General features: G+C 39.4%; 1 protein-coding gene across 1 annotated transcript; it reads left to right on the plus strand.

Moving 5' to 3' along the window:
- Window positions 1–2,675: 2,675 nt before the first annotated feature.
- Window positions 2,676–20,048, plus strand: LOC140227131 (rab5 GDP/GTP exchange factor-like). The gene is made up of 7 exons (XM_072307562.1): window positions 2,676–2,772; window positions 5,088–5,308; window positions 6,152–6,477; window positions 8,046–8,294; window positions 12,857–13,084; window positions 17,523–17,779; window positions 19,262–20,048. Exons 2-7 carry the CDS (start codon window positions 5,127–5,129, stop codon window positions 19,655–19,657), a joined length of 1,638 nt encoding a protein of 545 aa, XP_072163663.1. The 5' UTR covers window positions 2,676–2,772; window positions 5,088–5,126; the 3' UTR covers window positions 19,658–20,048.
- The last annotated feature ends 4,054 nt before the right edge of the window (window positions 20,049–24,102 follow it).

Here is a 24,102-nt window from a genome sequence, read left to right on the forward strand (position 1 = left end):
CGAGTGGTCTACAATTCGGTTTTCAGGAAAGGTGGCCAAGACATGGGTAGAAACTTAATATTCAATAAAAATTGCCAAATGGTGAAACACAAACACAAACAATCGAAAAAAAAATATTTAGCATTCATTCATTTGTCTATTTCTATGAGGATGACCAAAAAAAATCTTTATTTGTTTGTTTTTGTAAGGATGACAAAATAAATCTTTTTAGTTTTGATTTGAAGGAAGGAAAAGTCAGAGCATCTATAGAATGTTGTCACGGCTGTTCAAGAACCTCAAGCCAAGGAAAACGAATATGTTTTGGGTAAGAATTGTTCGTAATAACGGTAGATGATGATATATTCACTGGAACGTCGAGTAGGATAATTGTTCGTCGCATATTTGCGACGAAAGATTTGATCAAATATTTGTGGTAAATTTTTATTACAGTATTTAAACATAAATTGACCCAGCTGAAATAAATATAAATCATTTGTCTTTAATGATGTATTATCGAAAAAAAGAAAACAAATTCTCAGTATGGGCACGCGCATTTAAGTTGAAGATTACCTTCAATGACTTTTTTGCAGTAATGATTTTTTTTTTTCTAAAAGAAATTGATGTCTGTTGCAAAACACTAAAATTCCATTGTTCAAATACGGTAAAATAAAACTGGAGTAAAGCATAATCAATGTGGAAGATGATAAAAAATGGGCCTTACTCCAGTGCCCGTCAATCTCAAGACTCGTTGCTAGCTGCAAATATAGGCCTAACACTAACAAGACACACATACATGGAAATATGATTTACGAGAAATGAAAGTATTCGGAGATCACAGGGTATTTTGAATACAACGAACAGTATGCGGTCATAACATCCTATATAATCCGCCATAATATATATGGTTATAACTATTTCAAGACTTTCGGGGTTTATGTGACAGTATGTGGATCAATTTTCGTGCAGGTGTTATAGAACTTAATTTGAAATTGCTATATTTATGTCTTTATTGGTCAAGCATCCCAGCCAATTTGCCCCATATAAACAGATGAACAAGATGAATCGGCCTTAAGATTCTTGAAAAAAAAAAAACCACGACAACACAACAACAACAACAACAACAACAACAACAACAACAACAACAGCAACAACAACAACAACAACAATTAGAATAACAACAGAAAACAAAGCAACCCGTATATAATGGTGATCGTCTAGCTAGGAACTAAAACTTCGTCTTCAATATGTTTACCCACAGTATGTAACAGACAAACATAGACAAATAAGATTGAAGTCATCAGGCCTGTAACCACATACACATGAAATTATTGAAGTCATCCCACGAGACTGACACCAAGCCCTGCTTTTGCGGTTCCTTAACATATTTCACATTTTGTTTAGAATATTCTTTCATACACGTTTTCTCGTTATACTATAGTATACTTATTTGAATTTTGTATGTTGTCATTTTTTTTATATATGTTTTATCTGTTTTTATGTTTTTATCAAATAAAAAAAAATCATGATACTAAAGGAAGTTTTAAGAATGATTGATAATGCAATTGCAAAGCCGAATTGAGTTAAGAATAGGATATCGCTGTCTCTCAAGTTGTACATCGAAGGTCCTACCTATTTTATTTCCAATTTTAGCACACCTTCTATTGTTACTGCTGGTATTATTTTTACCCTAAACTACTGACCAAATACACTCTGTTAAGGGAGTGACATTTCGTTTTCAAGCATAATAAACTTGTTGATTGAGATTTTCGAGACATGGATAAGCTCTAACATTTTTGGAGCAGCTCGAATTATTGTTATCTCCTCGGTCATACCAGCAAGGCGAGAAAGGAAAATGCCGCTGCCCGTCCCCTACTATAGGGCGGGAATAATTATTTCCTTCTAACCCCTCTCATGCACAGTGACATACTCACTTTCCAACCGTTGGAAAGTGAGATAGTGTCCTCCTTCTTTTCTCTCTGTCTTGTTTTTTTTTTTTTTTTCATGTTTGAAACACAAATGTATAAACCTAACGTTGATACGTTGGTGACGATGATGCTGCTGCTATTAATCATTATCATTATGATGATGAAGATGATGATAGTGATAATGATATTGATGATGATGATGATGATGATGATGATGATGATGATGATGATGGCGGTGGTGGTGGTCATCATCATCATTATATATAGATGGCGATTATCTTATATCGAATATCATATACACCTATACACTTTTATTCGTAGAATCAATTGTTGTCACGATTGCCATTATCTTTTAGGATCTTTTTAGGAGGTGAGACTCCCCTCCCTGTTAGGACAATTATCATTACCAAGATCATTGAAGATTATCAGATGTGAGTCGTGTCATAACCCAAGATTCGCAAGAACGCCGAGCGATCTGAGGAGTGTGTACTGTAAGCAACAAAAACAACACAAAGCAAAAAGACTCCTGTAAGGAGAGCAGTGTCAGCTGATTCAAAATCACATGATCAGTGAGGTAACAGACCAACCCCGTCTGAATGTGTACGCTATTCACAGGTTGAAGGGGAAGAACGCCCATTGCATTAGACATAGCGTCTCGTACGTCCTGACTGTACGTACGTCTATTGTATATTGTATATGTACACTGCAGCTGTGCGTTTCAAGAAGCTCCGGCCCTTGGTTTCATTCATTTCATTTCAGTGCTGCTAAGTTACAAGCTTTACATGCGTTTTTGTCAGGATTTGGGCAGTGGAGACCGCAATCGCGCCTGATCTTTGGTCGGCATTTATGCTGAAGAACACTTGCAAAGGTGAGAGGTAAATTATAAAGACTTGTAAAGAACACAAACATGATTGAATTTAGATTGATCTACACACTCCTTGCATCATACTCATAGTGCATGCACAGGCACACTGCACTGGCTGGTCACTCACACTGTACAGGAAGTCTTCCACAGACACCTCAGTGAAAGTGCGTAGTGGTATCCCCTATAAAACCTCATCATAGACGCAGTACAGCGTGTACATTAAAATTACTGCTGTACTATAGCGTACTCTAATAGCTCTTGGTTTTGCTCTCGAGTCTTGGCTATGTAGGCCTGGTTTTGCTCTTGGCTATGTATGCCTACAGTAATTTACAGCTGATCGCGAGTTGAACAACACAGACTCCAGTGTCTGAGTCAGTGTACAGTGACACTGGTCAGCGTCATGTCAGTAGTATGGTCATGGACATTCACATGGGCCCGAATTCACGAAGGTGGTACAAATGAAACCATGGTTTAAACCATGGACAAAAACCATGGAGCGCCAAGTGTCGCATGGAATATTTCGTCACGAAATCAGTCATTTCGTCGATGAAATTATTATTTTGTAACAAAATGACAACATTTTGTAACTAAATGAACATTTCGTCCACGGAATGATAATTTCGTTAACGAAACCTGTCATTTTATCGAGGAAATGACCAATTTCGTAACGAAATATTCCGTGCGACACTTGGCGCTCCATGGTTTTTGTCCATGGTTTAAACCATGGTTTTGTTTGTACCACCTTCGTGAATTCGGACCTTAGTGTCTATTCTAACGTTAATTTATTGATCAGCAACTTTAACCACTGTAGCGTAGCTCTTCTGTACTTAAGTTTCTCAGACTTTAGGGCTAGATCTATAGACCAGTAGATTAGATGCATTAAAAGTGCAGTTGTGGAGTATAGTCTCTACATTGAAGTTATAAAACTTTAAACTGGACCCTGCTGAGACCTAACTGCGACCAGCAGCCCCAACGTACAACGTACAGTGTTGGGGCTGCGCCGTTTTGGCATCGAGATTTTAATGTTGTACCAAACGGGTGCCGTTCCGGCGCTGTATTTCCTTAATTTTTTAACAAAAACTACTAGGAATACTTACATGGGTCGATTAAACCTAAATGATTCTTATCGGCGACTGTTTGATGCATTTCATTGCTTATGATGCAGAAAATGCTGTCTTATAAGGCAAATATCTTCAGCTCACCGATGCTCACTAAAACTCACAATCACTTGCACATGCGCACAGCATGCATTCAGTCGGTACGCGGTCCATTGACAGCTGTATCGCTCGCTACATGATGCATAATCATTTCACCTTATATGCACTGTGCGATGATGCATTATTCATATCCTTGAGCATCCGTAACGGTGACGTCACTGTTTACGCATGCGTAGATGCGTACAAATGGATACACGTTCAAAATAGCAGCAAAGCTCTCCACTAGGGCAGGCCGCTTCTAAAAAATGTGGAATATTTTGCAGTTTCCAGATAAATTGGTGAGAAGAAACAAGGCAATGGGGTAGTGTATGTTTCATTTTTTATTGTCACTGTGTTTATGATAGAAATTTAGCCATGGTTTATTTGTGAAGTTGCCGTATATGTGGCAATAGGGAGTTGTTCGTGATTCTCACTTTAACGAAACTGCGAGGTAGCCGCCAGGACCCCGCCGCAGAGCGGCGGGTCTCCGGGCTAGCTGAGACCCTGCTGAGCCAATTGTGAGTGTCAAGTGAGTGTGAATCTGTGTGATTTAAATACTAGCACCACTGGAACTCGTTGATAGATTGTTGAGTGTTGTTAAGTAATGTTCTGACAATGTGTGTTCATGCATTCTCTGTAGACAAATTAATACTAGCTACTGGTACTTGATACTCTGTAAATTTACTTCCGTTTTTTTTTTTTTTTTTTTAATTGTGCAGACTTGCAGAAGGACAGTCATTATTGGCTGAAGTGAGTGAACTGGGGTAAAATGCAATAAACTCAAACACACATAATGCGGACTGCCCATAATTCGACCACAACGCTGTCCAAAATTTGACCGCCTGCTACATGTTGAAACCTACAAAATGCTGTATGATTTTGGACGATGTGTGCTAACACATGGTCTCTTGCTCATTTTTTGTTAATGGTACCTGCATTGGTGGCATTGAAAGAGGTATACAAAGCACTACCGTTGCTTGATGAATAGTGTATATGACCATCACATGAATTCTACATAATTGTGGCACAGTTGATAAAAGACATAGCATACAATAGCGTCTGGATGCTTCGTATTGTCAAAGAGCACATGAATATTCAGTATTTTGTATTTGTGCCTTTCAGATAACTCCAAAGCCATAGGGGGCGGAGAGAATATTCACAATGGCTGCGCCTCCGAGGAAAAAGAAGGGCTTCCACATTGACGAGTCTGAGCTGCTGTGCAAGAATGGATGCGGTTTCTATGGCACCGTGGCATGGCAGGGGTACTGCTCGACATGCTGGAGGGAGGAGTGTCAAAGGAGTCGGCAGGCACAGATAGAGAGTGACGCCCTCTTTGCCAGGAGGTGGGAAGCATGTTGCTATGAGATTGCAAAGTGTCTTGCCATGTGATGCGGGGTTTTTTTTTGTACCCTGGGGTACCAAATAGAAATCTGCCATTCTGCTGAAGTATTTATTTATTAATTTTTTATCGCTGTACCCTGGGTTACACACACACAAAAAAAAAAAAAAAAAAAAAAAAAAACTGGGTGAAAGTAATTTCTAATGCTTTATAGAAGAACATTTTGTTGCAACAATGATCTCAGCAGTGCAGCAGCATCATAACATCAGCGCTCATCACACACACCACACCCATTACACACACTACACCAATGGTCTCAGTGTCACATACAGATAGCTGCATGGCTCTGTGCATAGCCAGTCCATGGAAGACAAAAATAAGTAATCATAACACAAGTTAGTGGTTGCAAATGATCTCATTCTGACTTAACTGCAGTAATATATTTTGAAAAAAAAAGAGTTATAAAAAGTATCATTATTATAATTGTAATTACTGTGAGAACTTTGTAACAGGGCTGAATTGGCACCAGAATAGATATAACCTATTGCTAAATTCTGACCTCCATAATGGCAGTGTGTGAATAACGTCTTATGAACACGAAATGGCACCATGCGACATGATACCCTGGGTAACAGCTTGATGCATCGTTTAGTGAACTCAAATGTGAAACTCAGAGTGTTTAGATATATCTTTTAAGGATTTCTGAGAAGTAGATGACATCCTTTTCTTAGGTAAACTTCTGGGAGTTTGCATGCAAAAGAATGTTGAAATTTAAGAGTGAGAAGTACATGAATTTGGTGTCACTTCTTCATTTTGATGTTTTGCCCCTGTACTCTATATCATATAGACTCTATGAGAGTGAGATGCAGCGTAGTCTCCGCCCGTCCACCCTCGTTACTACCCCCGAGGGGTCCCAGGAACCAACCCACGCTCCCCTCACTTTCCCCCAGCGTCAGACCAAGGCGAGCCCCACCAGCGGGCACCATCCCCCGTCTCCCGGCCAGGATGCCACCTCCGCCTCGGGGATCCCAGCCGCCCAGGCGACTTCCCCTGCGGCGCAGAACGAGACGCTGACGTTCGACAAGTTTGAGGAAAAGCGGAAACAGAGGCAGCAGACCAAGTCGAGAACGATGATGACGCTGTTTTCAAAGAGCGGCAAGACATCGAGCAGAGGTGAGAGCGGGGGGATTCCCCCGCGCTTGATTGCGCAGCAGGAGTTCACAATGGTTCCATATCATACAAAAGCAGAATTGACAATAGGTTCCTAAAAAAAGGTTTTCAGAGATTTACGAATGATTCATATTAAGGGCAGCTTTATATTATGATCTGAATGATTTTGAATGCATCGTGTGAGTTTGAGGCAGAAGTTGCTTTGTGTTGGGGGATTCCCCTGTGCTCGATTGCATAGCAGGAGGTAACAACTGTCCCGTATCGTACAAAGACAGAATTGACAATAGGTTCCTAAAAATGGTTTTCAGAGATGTAAGAATGATTCGTATTAAGGGCAGCTTTGTAATAAGATCTAAAAGATTTTGAATATGTCGTGCGAATTTAAAGGCAGAAGTTTCTTTGTGTCGGGGGATTCCCTTGTGCTCGATTGCGTAGTAGGAGGTAGCGATTGTTCCATATCATGCAAAGAAAAAACCGAAGAGAGGTTTCAGAATGGTTTTCAGATAATTTAGAATGAGTCATATGAGGTGCGGCATTATTATTAGAATTTGAGTGATTTTGAACATAATATGTGAGTCTGAGGCAGAAGTTTCTTTTGCAATCCACCATGTCTCCACCTCCACCCCCCCCCCCCAAGTGATAAGGTCACATTTACAGGCTCTGTAATCTCAAGTATGATGCTTTGTGAGAACTCAACTGTCGTAATAGAATAATACTAACAGAAAAAAAAAAAGATTTAATCGTATGCTTGGCAAGATCCTCAAATTGCAACAGCCCTGATTGGAACTGTTATTCACCTTACCAATCTAAAATTGTAAATTCTAAAAATGTACGCCTCTTCTTCAGGATCATTCATGAACCTCAAGCAAGCACCTGAATGTCACATGATAGCAAGAAAAAAAAAAAGTACCCTATAGACCATGTCTATTGCAGGGTTTTTATTTCACGAATTTCCCGAGTCGGGTGCTAACAGCAAATTTAACAGTACATGAAAATATGAACTCTAATCCAAACATGAATGCGGCGTGCCCACGTTTATTTCTCCATCCATTACTGTATTCCATGAATAAAATTCATCCTGGTCAGTTTTTCTGTCTGCGTTTGTTACATACTCAAAAAGCTACATCACTTCGGTGATCCCTTGCATTTATCCCCAAGTTGAATCATCCTTAAGGGTTTATGCCAGGTTCAAGTGTGTACATGTGTGTCACACACAAACACACCGCTATAGCTTCTGACCATTCAAGCATTGAGAATTTAGGGTTTCTGGGATGAAGACTGAAGAACTAGGGCTTTCTATAGCTCAATCGGTAGAGCACTGGGCTAGCATCCGGAGGTCTCGGGTTCGAATCCCTAAGGAATCCCATTTTCTTTGCTCAATTTTGCACTCATGATATTGTTGGGAAGTCTCGATTTTGCGAAATATTGGACTTACTAAATGTATAGCCTGTACTGTACTCGCTGTACATTTAATGTTAATGCATTGTGTTTGATTGCATCAAGAGAGAATGCGCTCTCATGGGTTTTTTTTTCTACCATTGTCCACATATCTTGCTTGCTTGCGTCAACAGAGGGTGCTTCTCCACACCCGCGGCTGGAGAAGCAGATCAGCACGGAGAGCCAGCGGGCCATGGGGGACTTCATGGAGTTCCTCAAGGTGCTCAACCGCCCCGCCGCCCAGGACCTCAACAAGCAGTGCCGCGCCTTCGTGGAGCGCCTCCAGCGCGACACGGGTCTCTCCGTGGAGGAGCAGGCCGAGCTGGTGCAGGACTTCTACCACAGCATGGCAGACAGGATGAGCACGCATAACTCATTCAAGGGTGAGGACCCGTGAAAGTAGTGAGGATGATGGTGACAATGATGAGAAGGAGGAGGATGATGAAGGTGCAGAAAAGAGCATTAATGAAAGAGAAAGAGACAGATGGATAGATAGATAGATAGATAGATAGATAGATAGATATAGATAGTGGTAGATAGATATAGCTATAGATAGTGGAAGATATATATAGATATAGATAATGGTGGATAGATATAGATTATATAGATAGTGGTAGATATATATAGATATAGATAGATGGATAGATAGATGTAGATATAGATAGTGGTAGATATAGATTGATATAGACAGGAATAGATAGATATAGTTGGGTATAGATCGATAAGAGAGAAATGAAATACTGTAAAACCAGAAACATGCACGGCATGAGACTTTCGGGAGTTGGAGCCGACAGCTTTTTTCATGGCATGAAACTTTCGCAAATTGCCACTAGCACTCAATGCATTGTGTAGCCAAAATTTTGGTGTGCACTCTATATTCACAAATGTTGGTTTGTGAAATTTGTGAAAGTTTTATGCAACTGGAATAAAAACTATATATTAAACACTAATATTCAACTCTTGTTAGTGCTCATAATCCCTGGTACAAGTAGGTACTAGGTGAAATGAATTTGCCATCAAAAGTAATGTATATATTATATAGAAACTTATTTTTGATGAAATTTATTCTGACGCTTGAGCTTGACGCTTAGAGATTGGTAGTGATATTCAAGTGTGTTATGGTATAATGGGAAGATCATTGTAGTTTACCAAGTAATCAGTACTTCATGTAGTACTGTCTAAGCCATATATATGTCACAAGTATAGTATTTTGCAAATTGGGACTCGTAAGGCAATATCATAAGTGGCTGAATTTGTGATCAAGAAACCACATGAATGGAACTAAAAAGAAGTGATATCTCTTTAAAAGTTTATAGCAATCTCCCTTTCAGACTTTATAGACTATAATACAACTCACTTTGCATACTGGGGACATTTTTTTCCCTTTTTTTTTAAGTTGCAGACTTCATTAGTATCACTTGACTTGCAGACTTCATTAGTATCACTTGACTTGCAAATCTGCAAAAAGAGGGAGGGATAAGAGAGAGAGAGAGAGTAAGTTTGAGGTTAAAATGTTGATTTCAGTGATGTGGCGACTGATTTTAGAGTCAAGGGTTTTTATTCATGAGTAGTGTCTTCCGTCTAGGAAAGAGATTTTGAAGGTCAGGGCGTGATAGTGTGATGTCACATAGAGACGACTCGGTTGATAGGTTGGTAAGCTTCCCAAGATTGCTGTTTTCTCACTGATGACTAAAATTTCCAATGCTGTGTACGATGACAGTCCTGAAGGCATCAGGGTCTGATTTGATCTTTTAGAGCAGACGTGGCAGGAAGTTCGCGATTAATGGTTTACAGCTATTGCCAGTCCTAGCATACGATCTCTCACACAAGCATCTTGGGGCTGACAAATTTTTCAAGGAAAAGGAAGAAGGGCACACACAGAGTGGGACAGGAAAAACATGATTGAATGATCCCATCACCTTCGTCAAGAGCCAAATAAAAACAGCCGTAAACAAACAATCCTCACCACGTCACGTATTGGTAATCTGATTAAAGCAGTACAGAAGGCAGGGATGTCGTGCAGCTAATTCAAAGAAAAACCACAAAGGCAGTCATGCTGGGTAGGCCATGTTTGTCATAGGATGCTTTGATGCCAAAGGTGCAAAATGCTGTATAAATACTATGGGGGGGGGGGAGGATTGTTCAAGCAAAAAGACCAAAGAAACGATCATTGATTTTCCTGTTATAGAGTTTTATGCTCAAATGTGCAGTAAATGTGTTAGCACCCTGTTCCCTTTCTTTTATTTTTCTTGTTGATGTGTTTGAGTTTGTATGTTTGTATTTTTTGTTTGTTTCTACATGTATTTGTTTTTGTACAAGCAGTTGCAACATTCCACTTCATGTCCATGTTCACATTATGCAAAATCAGTAGACTGCGCTTAATGTATTCTTTGGATCATGGTTTGCTTTCCAAAGCAAACTTAGAGCGGAAGTACCCCAAAACTTTTTAGTCCTCCCAATAAGGGAGACCACTAATGCATATGACAATTGAAACTGAGGCCCCGTCATGGTCGTAATTTCATTTCTCTCTCCTTTAGGTTATAACCGGCGCACTCGCCATCTGAATAGGTACAGGTCAGATCCTCGTGAAGAGCCCGACGCTGGCTCCCTGCCGTCCCAAGGTGACACACCCAGTGTGCATCTTTTCTCCCATCATGCATCCCTTCCATCAGTCACATGACCTCACTCAATTACCCCCCCCCCCCCAAAAAAAAAAAAAAAAAAAAAAAATGATAATAATGAGAGCCTCTTGTGTTGATCCATACATATTGCACTCACATCTCATCATTGAGCTTGCTGGTAATGAAATTTAGGTGTTTTTTTTTTTTATAATTAATATGTACAGGTACCGTGTTTTGTTCAAATTTTATGAAGTTCTTCCGTGTTTTGGTTGTAATGTTGACATTGTATTTACCGGTAATTCCCTGATTTGATTTTAATTAAGGAGAAAATGTTGCTTGTTTAGAAATATACTTTGTTTGATGTCATTTTTTCTTCCGTGAGCTCTAGCTGTCTAGTGTCGAAAGAGATAATGAACAACACAGCATCACCTCTCATATTTAATGGGCATCAATATTTGTACATAGAATGCTGTGTGTTGAAATTATGTCTCTTATCAAATAGAGCCTGCAAACAACCCATTAAATGCTCATTGATACTGGTCATAATGACTACAGATAATAACATCTCGTCTGGAGGCTGGAGATGTGCGGTTTCACTTCCATTGTTTTGCTTGATTTCATTGCGGACAAAGAGCGCAAGTGTCTCTCGAGTGTCGCAAAACTAAACCTCAGTTCATGCATCTTCCATTGGTGGTACATAGTGATTGATAGTTTTAAATCATGTCAGCTAATTCGTGCACAGAATGACAATGCCATGATCATGTGACCAACTGTTCTAAAATTCTAACCCGTACATGGTGACTGTGATGAATGTTGCTTGTGCCCAGTATGGAAAAGATTGTTGTGGAATGAATGCACATGAGGAGATGTATTGTGCCTGAGATCCATCTACAGCATGCATGATGGTTGCCATGACATGCGACGTCATAGAGACCATTTATTGGGAAAAAAATCTCATTTCACAGTTGAATTGCCTGTGATACATGCTATTGTTTTATCCAGGAAATATGCCTCATAAAAGAGTATGCTACATAAAGAACCACATTGAATAGAGTAAGGTGAGATCAATTAGGATATACAAAACATGCCTCCAAAAAAGCGTATCTCACCATCAGTCATCAAAATAGCCTTCAAAATATGTTTTTGACTACATTAGTGTGTTTCTTTGATCTGCAAAGGTTTGCTGCCCTGCAAAAGGAGAAAACTGTCCAAAATCCCTTAATACGTCATACCGTCAGCCTCTAAATCTCCCTGCCCTCAAGTTTTCAAATTAGAAATATATTTGTGTCCACTGCATCAATTACAAAGCATTAAATTATTCCTATCAGTTGACGTACTGCAATCTGGAGTATTTGCTGCCTGCACTAATTGCAGACATACATACTGTATTATGTTAACTGTCATGCAATTTAGAAGCTATTTTCAGTGTCATGTTACCACATTGAAGCCTCCTTGCGTGTATTTCACATAAAGGAGCATTAATTTCACATTTATAAGGGAGAGTACTGCTCTGTGTGACGCAGCTTCTATATTTGGCCGCCTGCTTTATTACCACAAAAAAAAAGGTCATTCAATTGTATCGTACTTGAGTGATATGACATCTGAAAAGTATACTCTAGGTAATCAGTACCTTCACCTGAAGACTTTTTTTTTTCAAACTTGGAGCATACCAATCAATGGATTTAAGATGAAAAGGTTTCTGAAATAGAAAATAGCTCCGTGGGAGATTTAAAGAGAATTTCTTGTTTTTACTGTATATAGGGCAGGGATTCCAGGGAAATTGTAGAAATACTGAAATGAGATATCACAGCCCTGTACACATCTAATGCAACAAAATGCTTTGCATCTGTCATCTTGTATGTCAGAATTTTGTTGTCCCAAACACTGACACCCATGTCAAAACTAGTTTGCTTGTGCCATCTTTAGCAAGCTTTACGTGTTAGATTCGATATTGCTATTAAATCTATGCATTGAAATGAATGAATGAGTCATTAAATAAACAGATGAATATAGATAGATGATTATATTTATGGTCAAGTGATAGACCCTTGTATGATTGATTGAATAAATTAATAGATAAGAGAAAGATACATGTAGATAGATTGAAAGAGAGAGAGAGAGAGAGGGGGGGGGGGAAGAAAGGGAGTCAGAGTAATGCTAGCTGTCACATGTAGATCTTAAAATGCATGTAGGTTCCCTTTACCAAATTACTTGCGGGGAATTCTTGGACAAAATCAGTGCATCTACACAATTATTAGTATTTTAAAGTTTTCCTTTCTTCTCTGGACCCCCCCCCCCCATTCCACTTTCACGCCCTTCCCCAGGAACCACACCGGAGCAGTGCACCAACATGATGGACCACCTGGAGAAAGTGGTGATGACACGCCTCTACCGCCACCTCTTCTGCCCCCCACTGACCGACGACGAGCAGAAGGACCTGGCCATCCAGAACCGCATACGGCGGCTGCGGTGGGTGACGCCGGCCATGCTGGACGCGGCCATCGACGAGGGCAACCCGCAAGTGACCCGCCTCATTGAGACTGCCCAGGAAGGTGAGTGGGATATTCATTTGTTAGTGATGGTGAATTCTGTAATCTGATTGGTCATTCAGCTACACAATATATTCAGTATTACATGAATCAGGTCATTGCCCCCAGTGTATTTTGTGTTTCACATGGTTCATATTTTTCGTTTGTGTGCATCACAGCTGCATTGTACTTGAACTGTTACAATTTACTACTAGCTCTAGCAGCCAGCATACTACAGCAGTAAGTTTATAGGAAAGAAGGACAAGAAAGCACAAGTATTGGGGAGACCAAAGTTTCTGAATTATGAATCTGAGGACTGGGTTTTCATCAAAAAATTTACTAACGAGATTACACTAAAATATAAAGTAGTTGCCCCTGCTTTATCTTACGAGAAATATCTGCAGTCTGGTGTCATATTCTATTTGGCCTTCAACCTCATGGGATATTGTTTGCTCAATTAACTTTAATTTAGCTACTGGAATCAAGCCTACACTCTACTCCCTTAGGCACTTTTCCAGTCATGCTTCCCATTAGTGACATACACTCCCCGAATCCAATCATAACAACGTTAAGCTTGCAAGAGAATATTAAGTACAGGGGAGAAGGTTGAGGTTTAAATTTTCATCAAACGTCAAGAGGGAGACAAATTGAAGAAAATTCAAACCTTGACCTTCAATCCTCTACTTAATATTCTCTTGCATTTATTAATGCCCTGTCCACTTTGGACTACTTTAAAACATAACAATGTCAGAATTTCAGAGCTTGGGTATTTGTTCTAAGTCATCGTGTCATTGCCAGCAACCAGGGATAGCCTGGTGGTAGTGTTGCTGCCCAGAAAACAGTAGATGACAGGTTCGAGCCCCATGGTTCCTTTTTTCCGAATGTTTGTTAAATAAACAGACCAGCAGTTGCGATCGTATAAATTTTATTTGTTAGAGGGAGACAAATTGAAGAAAATTCAAACCTCAATATTCAGCTCTCTTCAGAGTACCCATTTATATCCCCTCGGTTTGTGCAGAGAAGTATTGTGCATAGCATGTCTTGATTACTCAAAGTGCATTGCGCACTCAAGGAGACCATGACATACAAAGCCACACTGAGGGGAAACTGATATTCTTGACTGCCAAGGTCATGATACTTTTAGTTTGTACTTCCAATCTTTCTTTGTAAAAGAAACGTTTGGGACTTAAAAAATCAAATACATCAGTCACCAGTAGAGGGTATCAGTAAAAGTCTGAAATCACTTCAGGGACAGTCAACCTCACCTATGTCAAATATAATGAGACCACAGAGTTTCCTTCGGCTTTGTGGATTTGACTTACACAATGGAATTATCACACATGTTTATATCCATGTAGCATAGAAGTTTTTCTTCGGCCTAGCCAATATTTTGTCTTGTGCGAGGTAGACCTAGGGAGGTTCACTGTGGCACTAATGAAATTAGTAGCTTGAACCCTGACTCTGGGGCTATTTCATTGGTAGCCTGACTCTGAGACTGAAAATCATGGTCTCATCAACAAACTCGTGATTCAAACCACAGCCTTACTGTAATTGCTGCGCAGTGAATATAGTGAAAATATCCTGGTGTGAAAAGTTCTGGTGGATTTCTCTTAGTGTAATATCTTTTTGTTCACATGAAGTTAATTCTCTTTTCAGTAGTACCTCGACTGTCAACAAAATTAAGTACATGCAAAATTTGTTTTAGTTGTCAGAGCACAAAATTTGGATTGTGCTAAATGTATATTTTTGACATTGGATTTTCTGTGACGCTCTTAACACAAAAGACGGGAAAGACTTAGACACCAGTTCATTACTGTTTATGTGGGAGAGTATGGCAACATAAAGGGGCAATTGACCAATGGTTTCCTTGTTGAGAGAAAGGACATTAAAGGAACAATCCATTGAACAATGCATCATCTTCAGTCTAATAGAAGTCTGAAAGAGGAAGTTGTTTTCAATAACATCAGCAGAGCAAGGGCAAACGCGTGATTTAGATTGTTGGTGAAAGCTGGATACACTTAATGTCAGGGGGGAAAAAAACAATAGCAGGTTAAATGTGGGTAAATTATATGACGTAGTATCACGTGTTGGCCTAAAGATAGCCTCCCAGGTCGCATGACAATGATAGCATGGCAGTCCTCGTTTGGCCCATTCACAGCAAGAGCAGAGACATTGATTTTTCCGTGATTTTTTTATTTTTTTTTACAAAGAACTTGGCTTCCTCTCTTTGTGGAGGATATGTGGGGGGGGGGGGGGGACTTGTAGTGTAGCCAAATGCCCATTTTCTGATTGTGGTATTTGCCAATTTTCCAAGCTTTTAATTTTCGTAATGTATAAAGTAGTGATGTATAATATGTCCCGCTTCACTACCAAAAACTTACCATGGAAATGGTAAGAATTCCAGCTACCAGGCAGGACAGAGTCATGGAGTAATCAGCATGAAAGTTAAATGCTATCAATCAGGCAGATCATTAGGTGTTTGAAGGTCATGGGATATTTCAAAACTCGTAGAGTTTCCTGCTTTGTGAAAGCTCAAAAGTTTCCATTTTCAAGATATTTGTAGACTTTAAATGCAGCCAAGAGGCAGTTCAGGAAGGTATCAAATTTGAGGTTTTGAACAGATGTGACCTTTATATATTAGTTTGTTTTTTTTTACTAAATCTTTTCTTTCTCCTTTTGTTGTTGTTGCATGTTTGTGTGATTTCTTCAGCTTTAATGTCTTAAGACTCTATTAGGTTACGTGTGGATGAGGGGAGGGGGGAGTCAGATACATGTTATTTCCTTGATACTTCGAATTTTTCTATTTAAGACTGGTGATGAGTAATGTCATAGTCACAAGATTCTAGCAATTTTTCATGAAGTCACAACGAGAAGTTACATGAAGGGATTTCCTAGCCTCCAGTGATGGCCGTGGTTGGTCTATTTGAGACATTCAGGATATTGCTCGAGATCTCACGTTTCATTTCACTGCTTTCTTCGAGAATGCAAATATCCTGTTTCAATCACCTTGTTTTTCTCTTCAAATCAGTGGTGATTAGAAACACCTCATTAGTAATGGGATTCGATAAGCATTTTTATGTAATGATTTTATTTGGGACTAAAAATATGAAGTATTAAAAGATTGTGAGGCAATTTCTGCCAGAATTCACATGCGTAGGAAGTGCACCACCCTTTTATTATTTGATTCATTAACTTATTTTGCCCCTTGGTGTGTTTGTTTGTTTGTTTGTTTGTTTGTTTTGGGGCATTGTTGTGTGTATTAAATGAAAGTTATCATTAATTCACCAATATGTAAAGGGTTCTCAAGATAATTAATGACTCTATACAGCGTATTGATGGATGGGTTAATGGAGATGTTGTTGTCCTGACTAGGATAGAATGTTACAAGTGATAGCAAGGAGAAATAGACTTTTAGTAGTGTATGGTAATGGCAAAAAAAAAAAATGGTTACTGTAAAACATGATATATTCACGGCATGAATTTTTCGCGAATTGGAGCCGATGGCCTTTTTTGCAGCATGAAATTTCCGCGAACTGCCACTGGCATTCAATGTATATAGTGTAGACAAGAACTTTCGCGTGCATTTTAATTTCGCAAATCTTGGCGCTCGCGAAATTAAAATGCACACAAACATTCCTCGTTTTACAGTATGTCACAACATATCACTATATTTCAATTCTACAACCTGAACGTAAGATATCAACCAGAGCATGGTGGAAGGATGCTTTACAAGAAGTACTGTATAGTGCTATGTATTTCGCTAGGTTTAGAATTTTGTGAGTTGGGCGCTATTTGCGAATTTAACAATACACAAAATGATCACCTCTGATAGTGACATCAATGCGATGTGCACAAATGCATTTCTCCATCCATTACTCCATTCATTACCGTACTCAATGATCACGATTTTGAGCACTTGAGAAATTGTCGGGAAATCCCGATTCACAAAATATTAGACTCGCTAAATATATGGCAAATACAATAGAATATAACACAAACCTCACATACCCACACAAACAAACTAAATCCAAAACAAAGCCGGTTGAATTTCTGTGACTGGAAAGTGCTCACAATGATTAGATCCAAATAACTAAATCCAGATCTTTGTACATGTAGCAATCAGTCACAAGTGGAAATGTTAGCAGTAGTACTGTTTCATCCTTCGGTATTCTTGTCAGTATGTATATACTGTATACGCCATATATTTAGCCAGTCTAAATTCTTGCGAATTGGGACTTCCTGATGATTTCGCGAGTGGTTAAATTCGCGATTGTGGAGTACAGTACAGAATAGAGAAATGTATACGTACACGTCACATTCATGTCGGGTTCAGAGTCGATATTTTCATGTGTCTTTAAATTAGCGAAAAGCGCTTGACTCGCAAAATTCGCGAAATATTCAGAGTATACAGTAGTCTAGCTGCAGTTCATGTGAAAGAATCGTATCTCTCTCGCCAACCCAGAGCTGATTGACATGAACAGCAAGAGGGCGCCCATCGACAAGCTGAGCTGCATCGTGCGCACCAGCAAGCTGATCTTCCAGATGGTCCACCAATCCCAGGATGCACCAGCCAGTGCCGATGACTACCTGCCCGTGCTCATCTACATGGTCCTGAAGGCCAACCCGCCGCAGCTGCACTCCAACATCCAGTACGTCTCCCGCTTTGCCAACCCTAACAGGCTGATGCAGGGGGAGGCTGGCTACTACTTCACAAACCTGGTAGGTGGGGCTAACTTGTCTTGACTCTGGATCAGTCCGCTCAGTTGTTTTTACTTCACATTTATGTGTATGTGTGTTTGTGTCTTGGGTACAGGGCATTATTCAATAGAGTGGAGTTTTAACACTGTAAATTCTATTGTTATGTATGTTGATCAAGAATTGGTTGTTTGTGTCCCACTCAAACCTCTAAAATGATTATTCAAGTTATCATAGTTTTAAATGAATGTCCTTTGTTTTGTGAAGTTTGCCAGACTTTCATCCAGTGTCCACATCACCAATTCTCTATTCTGTACATTGGCTGCCAGTTGAAAAAAAATTATTTGTAAGATTCTGTTATTAGTACATCATTCCGTTTACTCTTTTTCCCCCACATACCTACATTATGTGACACTTTTCCCAAATACAACCCAACACAAAGTCTATGTTTATCATGAGATGCACTGTTACTTCAAACACTCAGAATAACACATGGGAATTCAAAATTTGAAGATTCGTTCACATCTGTTGCTAATACTAGAATAGTTCGTGACATGTTTGATGTTGTGGTATGATTTTTCTTGAGTTTGTCTCCCTCAGTACAAATGAAATTTGTAAGATTGCTACTGATGATCTGCATTTTTAGCAAACATGTCGGAAAAAGGAACCAGCGGGACTTGAACCTGTCACTACCGCCTTTTATCCTCTATCTATCCAAGCCATCCCTGGTTGTCGGCAGTGACACGATGAACTTGGCACAAATACCCATTTCATTTGTACAGAGGGAGACATATTGAAGAAAAATCATACCACATCTTAACCGCTCTGTGTAATAATCTCCTGCTTTTATGTCTGACATTCTTTGTATTCAATAGCTATTCATAGGGATTTGCAGAGATACGCTGGCGCTGATTTTGTAGTTGAGACATGTTCAAAATAACTGTGTGTCCCTATCATTTGTACCAAAGACGCTTAACTAATAAGACACGAAAGTGCGCGCTAATCCTGTACAAAACAAATGGGCAGCGCGCGGTCCTCAAGCGTATTACGCACATCACCTGAGACGCGCTGCCCTGACACTTGATAAACAACAGCAGCGGCTTCAGGGACAGCGCGTCTCAGGTGATGTGTGTCTTTGCCTGAGACGCGCTGTCTTTGAAGATGTTGTTGTTGTTTATCAAGCGTTTTGATTGTGAGATCATGTTGTTGCCAAATTTTTACCTCCACGAAATAATCCTTATTACTCTAAAATCTCGTTCTTCAAAATAATCCCCTTAATTGAAAAAAAGCTACGACTATAATTTTTAAATCTTTTTAAGATAATAAAGATACTACTACCTTTGGAAATGAATGATGTTCCTAGGTGTACTGAGTTTGTACTTAGCTCTCTTTTGTATCGTCATGTAGGGTAGCCATTTTGTGTCCATTGTTATCGCGCGCCTTCGTATCTTATTATCTCTACTATCTTTGATTTGTACCCTACATTGTTCCTCTCTCCATGTCCAGTGCTGTGCCATCTCCTTCATCGAGAACCTGGACGCCCAGTCCCTCTCGCTGACCCAGACGGAGTACGACGACTACATGTCGGGGCGGGCCGTGCCCCCGGGCAGCGAGCGCACCACGGAGCCCATCTGCGAGGGGCTGCGGATGATGTACGCCAACCTGTCGGCCCTGGAGGACCTGCGCAACAGGCAGGACTGCCTGATGGAGAATGCCCTGGACCTGCAGCGTGAGCTGGTGGCCTGGAGGGATGGCGTGGTCAAGCAGGTGCAGGAGGTGCTGACCACCAAGCCGCTGGTGGTCAAGCGATTCCATGTGCCCTCGCTGGACGAGGACTTGCCGCAGGAGGACAGCAGGGAGCTGCCCTCGCCCCTCCAGCCGGAAGTCGTTCCCCTCCCCTGAAATGATTGGTCGCCTGCTTAGAGTCGGGCGAAAACCTGCTGCAAGCTTAAAAGAGGCTTTTGAGTGACATTTTTATTATTTCCTGATGCAGGCGTCGTACTGTCCCAAAATTGAGCAAAGACAGACACACACAAAAAAAGAAAGTGTTCAAAATTGACTGATCGTATTGACTTTGGGTCATTCATGAGGGTATCGTAAATCATCATACGACATCCAATGGACTTTCTCAGGATTGGGCAGCAAATTTGTGAGCAGCAGCAAAGTCTTTGGCAAGCCAATAATAAAGCCCGAAGATCTTGTGATGGTTCATTTCATGATAAAGATTCACATCTTTGTGTAGCCCTCTAGTGTGGTGTGGGTGTCATTGTGTGACCTTCTGTAGGCGTTGCATTGCTTTTAACCAAGTTCGGGACCAACTTTGTATAAAAATTGAAAATTCCATATTCGTATTGCAATCTTGTGTCAAATTTGGGACAGTGTGACGCCGACCTTAGCGGTGTCTCGAGATTTCTGCCTCGCCGTCGAATCTTTTTTTAAAGTGTCAATCAGATACATGTGCTGTATGTCCTTTGTTTCCTCAAGACACATGTGGTGGTGTGAATCAAGGATTTGTCACAAAAAATGTCATCAGTTGTGAATGAAAGTAGCTGTCATCTCTTTTTTGTCAGCGCAAAAAGTCTGTTTCACCTCAAATATCAAGTTACTATCCAGTTTTTCCATGCATCTGCAGCTTACTCCTTTCTTTGATACATGTGAAATATATTTCAAACGCATTTGAAATGGTCAATTTGAGCAGTTTTCATATTTCCTAACAGTAGCACCTAGCCAAATGGAGCGCAAGGTTTTTCACTTTATCATTGATCTGTTATTTACAGCAGTCATGTGTCCTGTCCTGCAGTTCTTCATGAATTTGTGAGTTTAATTACCCTTGCAGTACATCTGGGCCCGAATTCACGAAGGTGGTACAAACAAAACCATGGTTTAAACCATGGACAAAAACCATGGAGCGCCAAGTGTCACACGGAATATTTCGTTACGAAATTGGTCATTTCGTCGATAAAATGACAGGTTTCGTTAACGAAATTATCATTCCGTGGACGAAATGTTCATTTAGTTACGAAATGTTGTCATTTTGTTACAAAATAATAATTTCGTCGACGAAATGACTGATTTCGTGACGAAATATTCCATGCGACACTTGGCGCTCCATGGTTTTTGTCCATGGTTTAAACCATGGTTTCATTTGTACCATCTTCGTGAATTCGGGCCTTAGTGTTTGAAACAAAGAAAACAAAACCGCCAAGACCCCAAAACACAAAACTTATGATGAGATCACATTTTGTCAGGACAAGGGGTTGGGGGGGGGGGGGGGAGGGTGAATGAGAGGTACTAATAATGCTGATTAATTGTGCTAATGTCAAGGAGTACAAGCTACACAGAGGTAATGGCATTAAAGCACTGACTGTTTCCTATGTGTGTGACAGGTGTCAATTCTTATGGTTGAGCATCCGGGCATTTTAGCAACAGCTGGGGTGAAAACGAACCCATGGTCAGCGAATTTTTGAGACGAAATTATCTATTTTTCTTCATAATTGGCTTCCAAATTCTATGTAAATGTCAAAAATGGTCCATCTTAATATTTCTAATAGCCACAAGAAATGTTACTGACAAATTTCGATAAAGAATGGTAGATGGAGGATTCTGCACGCTGACGCCGTATCGTGTTGTCTGCGTTACCATGTAGATTTGTACTCTTGCATGCTCGCATGCACTGCTGCATTCACGGCAGCAATCACGGCAACGTGCTCACGCTCCACACAACTGACTGTATACCAGCGAGCTGTTTGTTTTCACCCCAGCTATACAGGACATGACAAATACCTGATCATGAGAATAGACCATTTTCAGTATTTTATTCAAATTCTATGCATGCTCTGTTCACAAACGTTGTCCTTAGCAACAAAGCTTGCTGGAGGCTTGCCCTACCTAGCAACAACTGAGTGAATTCCTGCCTATGGAACTTAATGTTAGGGAGCAGATGAATGAAATGCTTGTTTACCAGGCTGTAGGAAAATAAACATCCATGAATTGTAATACATTACAGAAACAAGTTTATTGGTATCATAAAATGAACCGGTTAATTCAGTCCATTGTCTTAAAACCTTCACATTGTCTGGATAAATGAGCTTACAAAGCATTGCTTTGTTGTTCAGGTAATTTCCATCTTGATTCAATTTTCTGCTCACATCAAAATTTCTTTGTGACTCAGATCGCTTTCTACTCTCTTGATTTTTACCTAAAGTCTTGCTTCTAATTTTTGCTTTTGAGTCTTGAGTGAATACAGATAGTAAAAGTTACTGGATTTTTTTTTTTCCAAGGAAACTGCTGTATATGATTTGATGGAGTTACACCTGCATATGTGAAGGTTTGGAGGTTCTGTTTGTAATAATGCTAAGTCTCTATCTTCATCAATGGAAGAAGAAGATGCTAAACCACATCACAGCTTGATCAAAAACAAAAACAAGAAAAAAAATTATCCTGATTCATTTGTCAAAGTTTAGCATCCTTTAAACTGCTATTTTACATTATATACAGCAACAAGATACTTAATTCAAATTCATGAAATTTGATGAGCATGATACTTTTCTTTATTTACAACCGTGTGAATTTGAAGAAGCTGTATAAATCTGAAGACAGTTTCATTTATATCTTTGATTTGATTTTTTTTTTTTTTTTTTTTTTTGGGGGGGGGGGGGAGGTATTTTAATGTCAATCCAGAGGACTGAAGGAGGATGCATGTGAATTAACAGAATTAGTATAGAGTAGTAGTCACAGCTGTCGCTTCATTTTCTTTCACTAACATTTTCAGTATTATATTTGATTTGACATGCTTGCACAAATCAATGGATGGCATTTATAAGTTGCATTTTTTTTAGAGACCTTCCGTTTGATGTACATAAAGTGTACAGTTCACTCGCAAGATTACCCGTGTGATTTTCACACTGTGGATGTTTTTATGTGTCTGTTGCGTAAGCATTTCCCGACAGGGAGAGAATGGATTCAACACGTAATATCTTGCTGCAATTGAGTGATATATTATGATTCTAATATGAGACACATTAAAAATGTGCTGTGTATATGCCTGTTTATACTATTGATTGGATGGTAGTTATCGCTAATGTTTCTGTAAATTCAGTCTAAGTTATGGCTATCTGTTCCGTTTTATGTATATGCGCACTTTCTTATGTAAATCTCTGGAATATTCGGGTTCAGTTGCTTTGCATGTGCCCCAACTGATCACTTCATCTTTTTTTTTTAAAGTGCAATAAAAGTCAATGTTGTAATGGTCATACACATGTGTGTCTTAATCATTATGGGGAAAATGATGTCTTAAGAAATGTTCTCTTGTGTATGTGTGTTTGTGTGTATGTGTGTGAGTGTGTGTGTATGGGGGGGGGGCAGTCATCTTACACAGTTTTTACTCCATTATGGAAAATATAATGGTTGTAAATAGAGATACTGTAAAAATGGAAATTTTCTCGCATTTCGCACGACCAAAAACTAGCACGAAAATAAGAGCACATTAGCATTTTCACTTGCATACTTGCCAACTAGTAAGATTTTATCAGATTCAGTAAGATTTTTTACGTTAAAAATAGCAAAATCAGATTTTCTGTCAGAGAAATCAGATTTAAAAAAAAATATTTAGATATACCTTTCATGTGTATTTTCTGAAGATTTGACCGAAAGTAAGATTTTGAACTTCAGTTTGCATATAAAATAAGATTTTTGCAATCCACGAGTAAGATATTTCATCTTAAAATGTTGGCAGGTACGCACTTGTTATACAATGCATCACCATGTAACGTCTTGATTCTGCAGAATTAAGAACACTTAAAAGTAGTCTTACTGGGCGGAGTGTAAAAAAATTACTCGCACAAAAATATTCACTTACACAGCAATGCCTCATATTCTCAATTATACTTGGATTGCTTGAAAAAAATTTGATGAATATCATGTGCTTAGGAAACATTTTGCTATGTTTTCCCAAGAGGCAAAACATTGACAAGAACTGAGGACATGTGATGCATATGGAAATGTCACAAAAGGAAGCGGTGGATTTAAATTGGGTTTTTGCACTTGAGAAAAAAACAGTATTCTGGAGGTGATTCTAAAGTTGAAGCTATTTAATATATACATTCACACACCCATACACACACACACACACACACACACACACACACACATATATATATATATATATATATATACATACAACTACAACTACATCTTTCTGTGTATGTGTGTACAATTGTACCAGTTTTGACTAGACATACCCATATATCATGGCTATGAAAACAGGGGAAGAGACTTTCAGGCCTGAATTCACGAAGGTGGTATAATCTTTGTCCATGGTTTAAACCATGGACAAAGATTGTACCACC

The sequence above is a fragment of the Diadema setosum genome, chromosome 4, assembly GCF_964275005.1.
Source record: "Diadema setosum chromosome 4, eeDiaSeto1, whole genome shotgun sequence".
NCBI lineage: Eukaryota > Metazoa > Echinodermata > Echinoidea > Diadematoida > Diadematidae > Diadema > Diadema setosum.

What these genes read in the sequence shown, in the direction of transcription:
- LOC140227131 (XM_072307562.1), top strand. Translation starts at nt 5,127, where the DNA reads ATGGCTGCGCCTCCGAGGAAAAAGAAGGGCTTCCACATTGACGAGTCT. An exon ending in CGGCAAGACATCGAGCAGAG is followed by an intron (nt 6,478 to 8,045) that starts GTGAGAGCGGGG and finishes TTGCGTCAACAG; the next exon opens with AGGGTGCTTCTCCACACCCG. An exon ending in CATTGAGACTGCCCAGGAAG is followed by an intron (nt 13,085 to 17,522) that starts GTGAGTGGGATA and finishes TCGCCAACCCAG; the next exon opens with AGCTGATTGACATGAACAGC.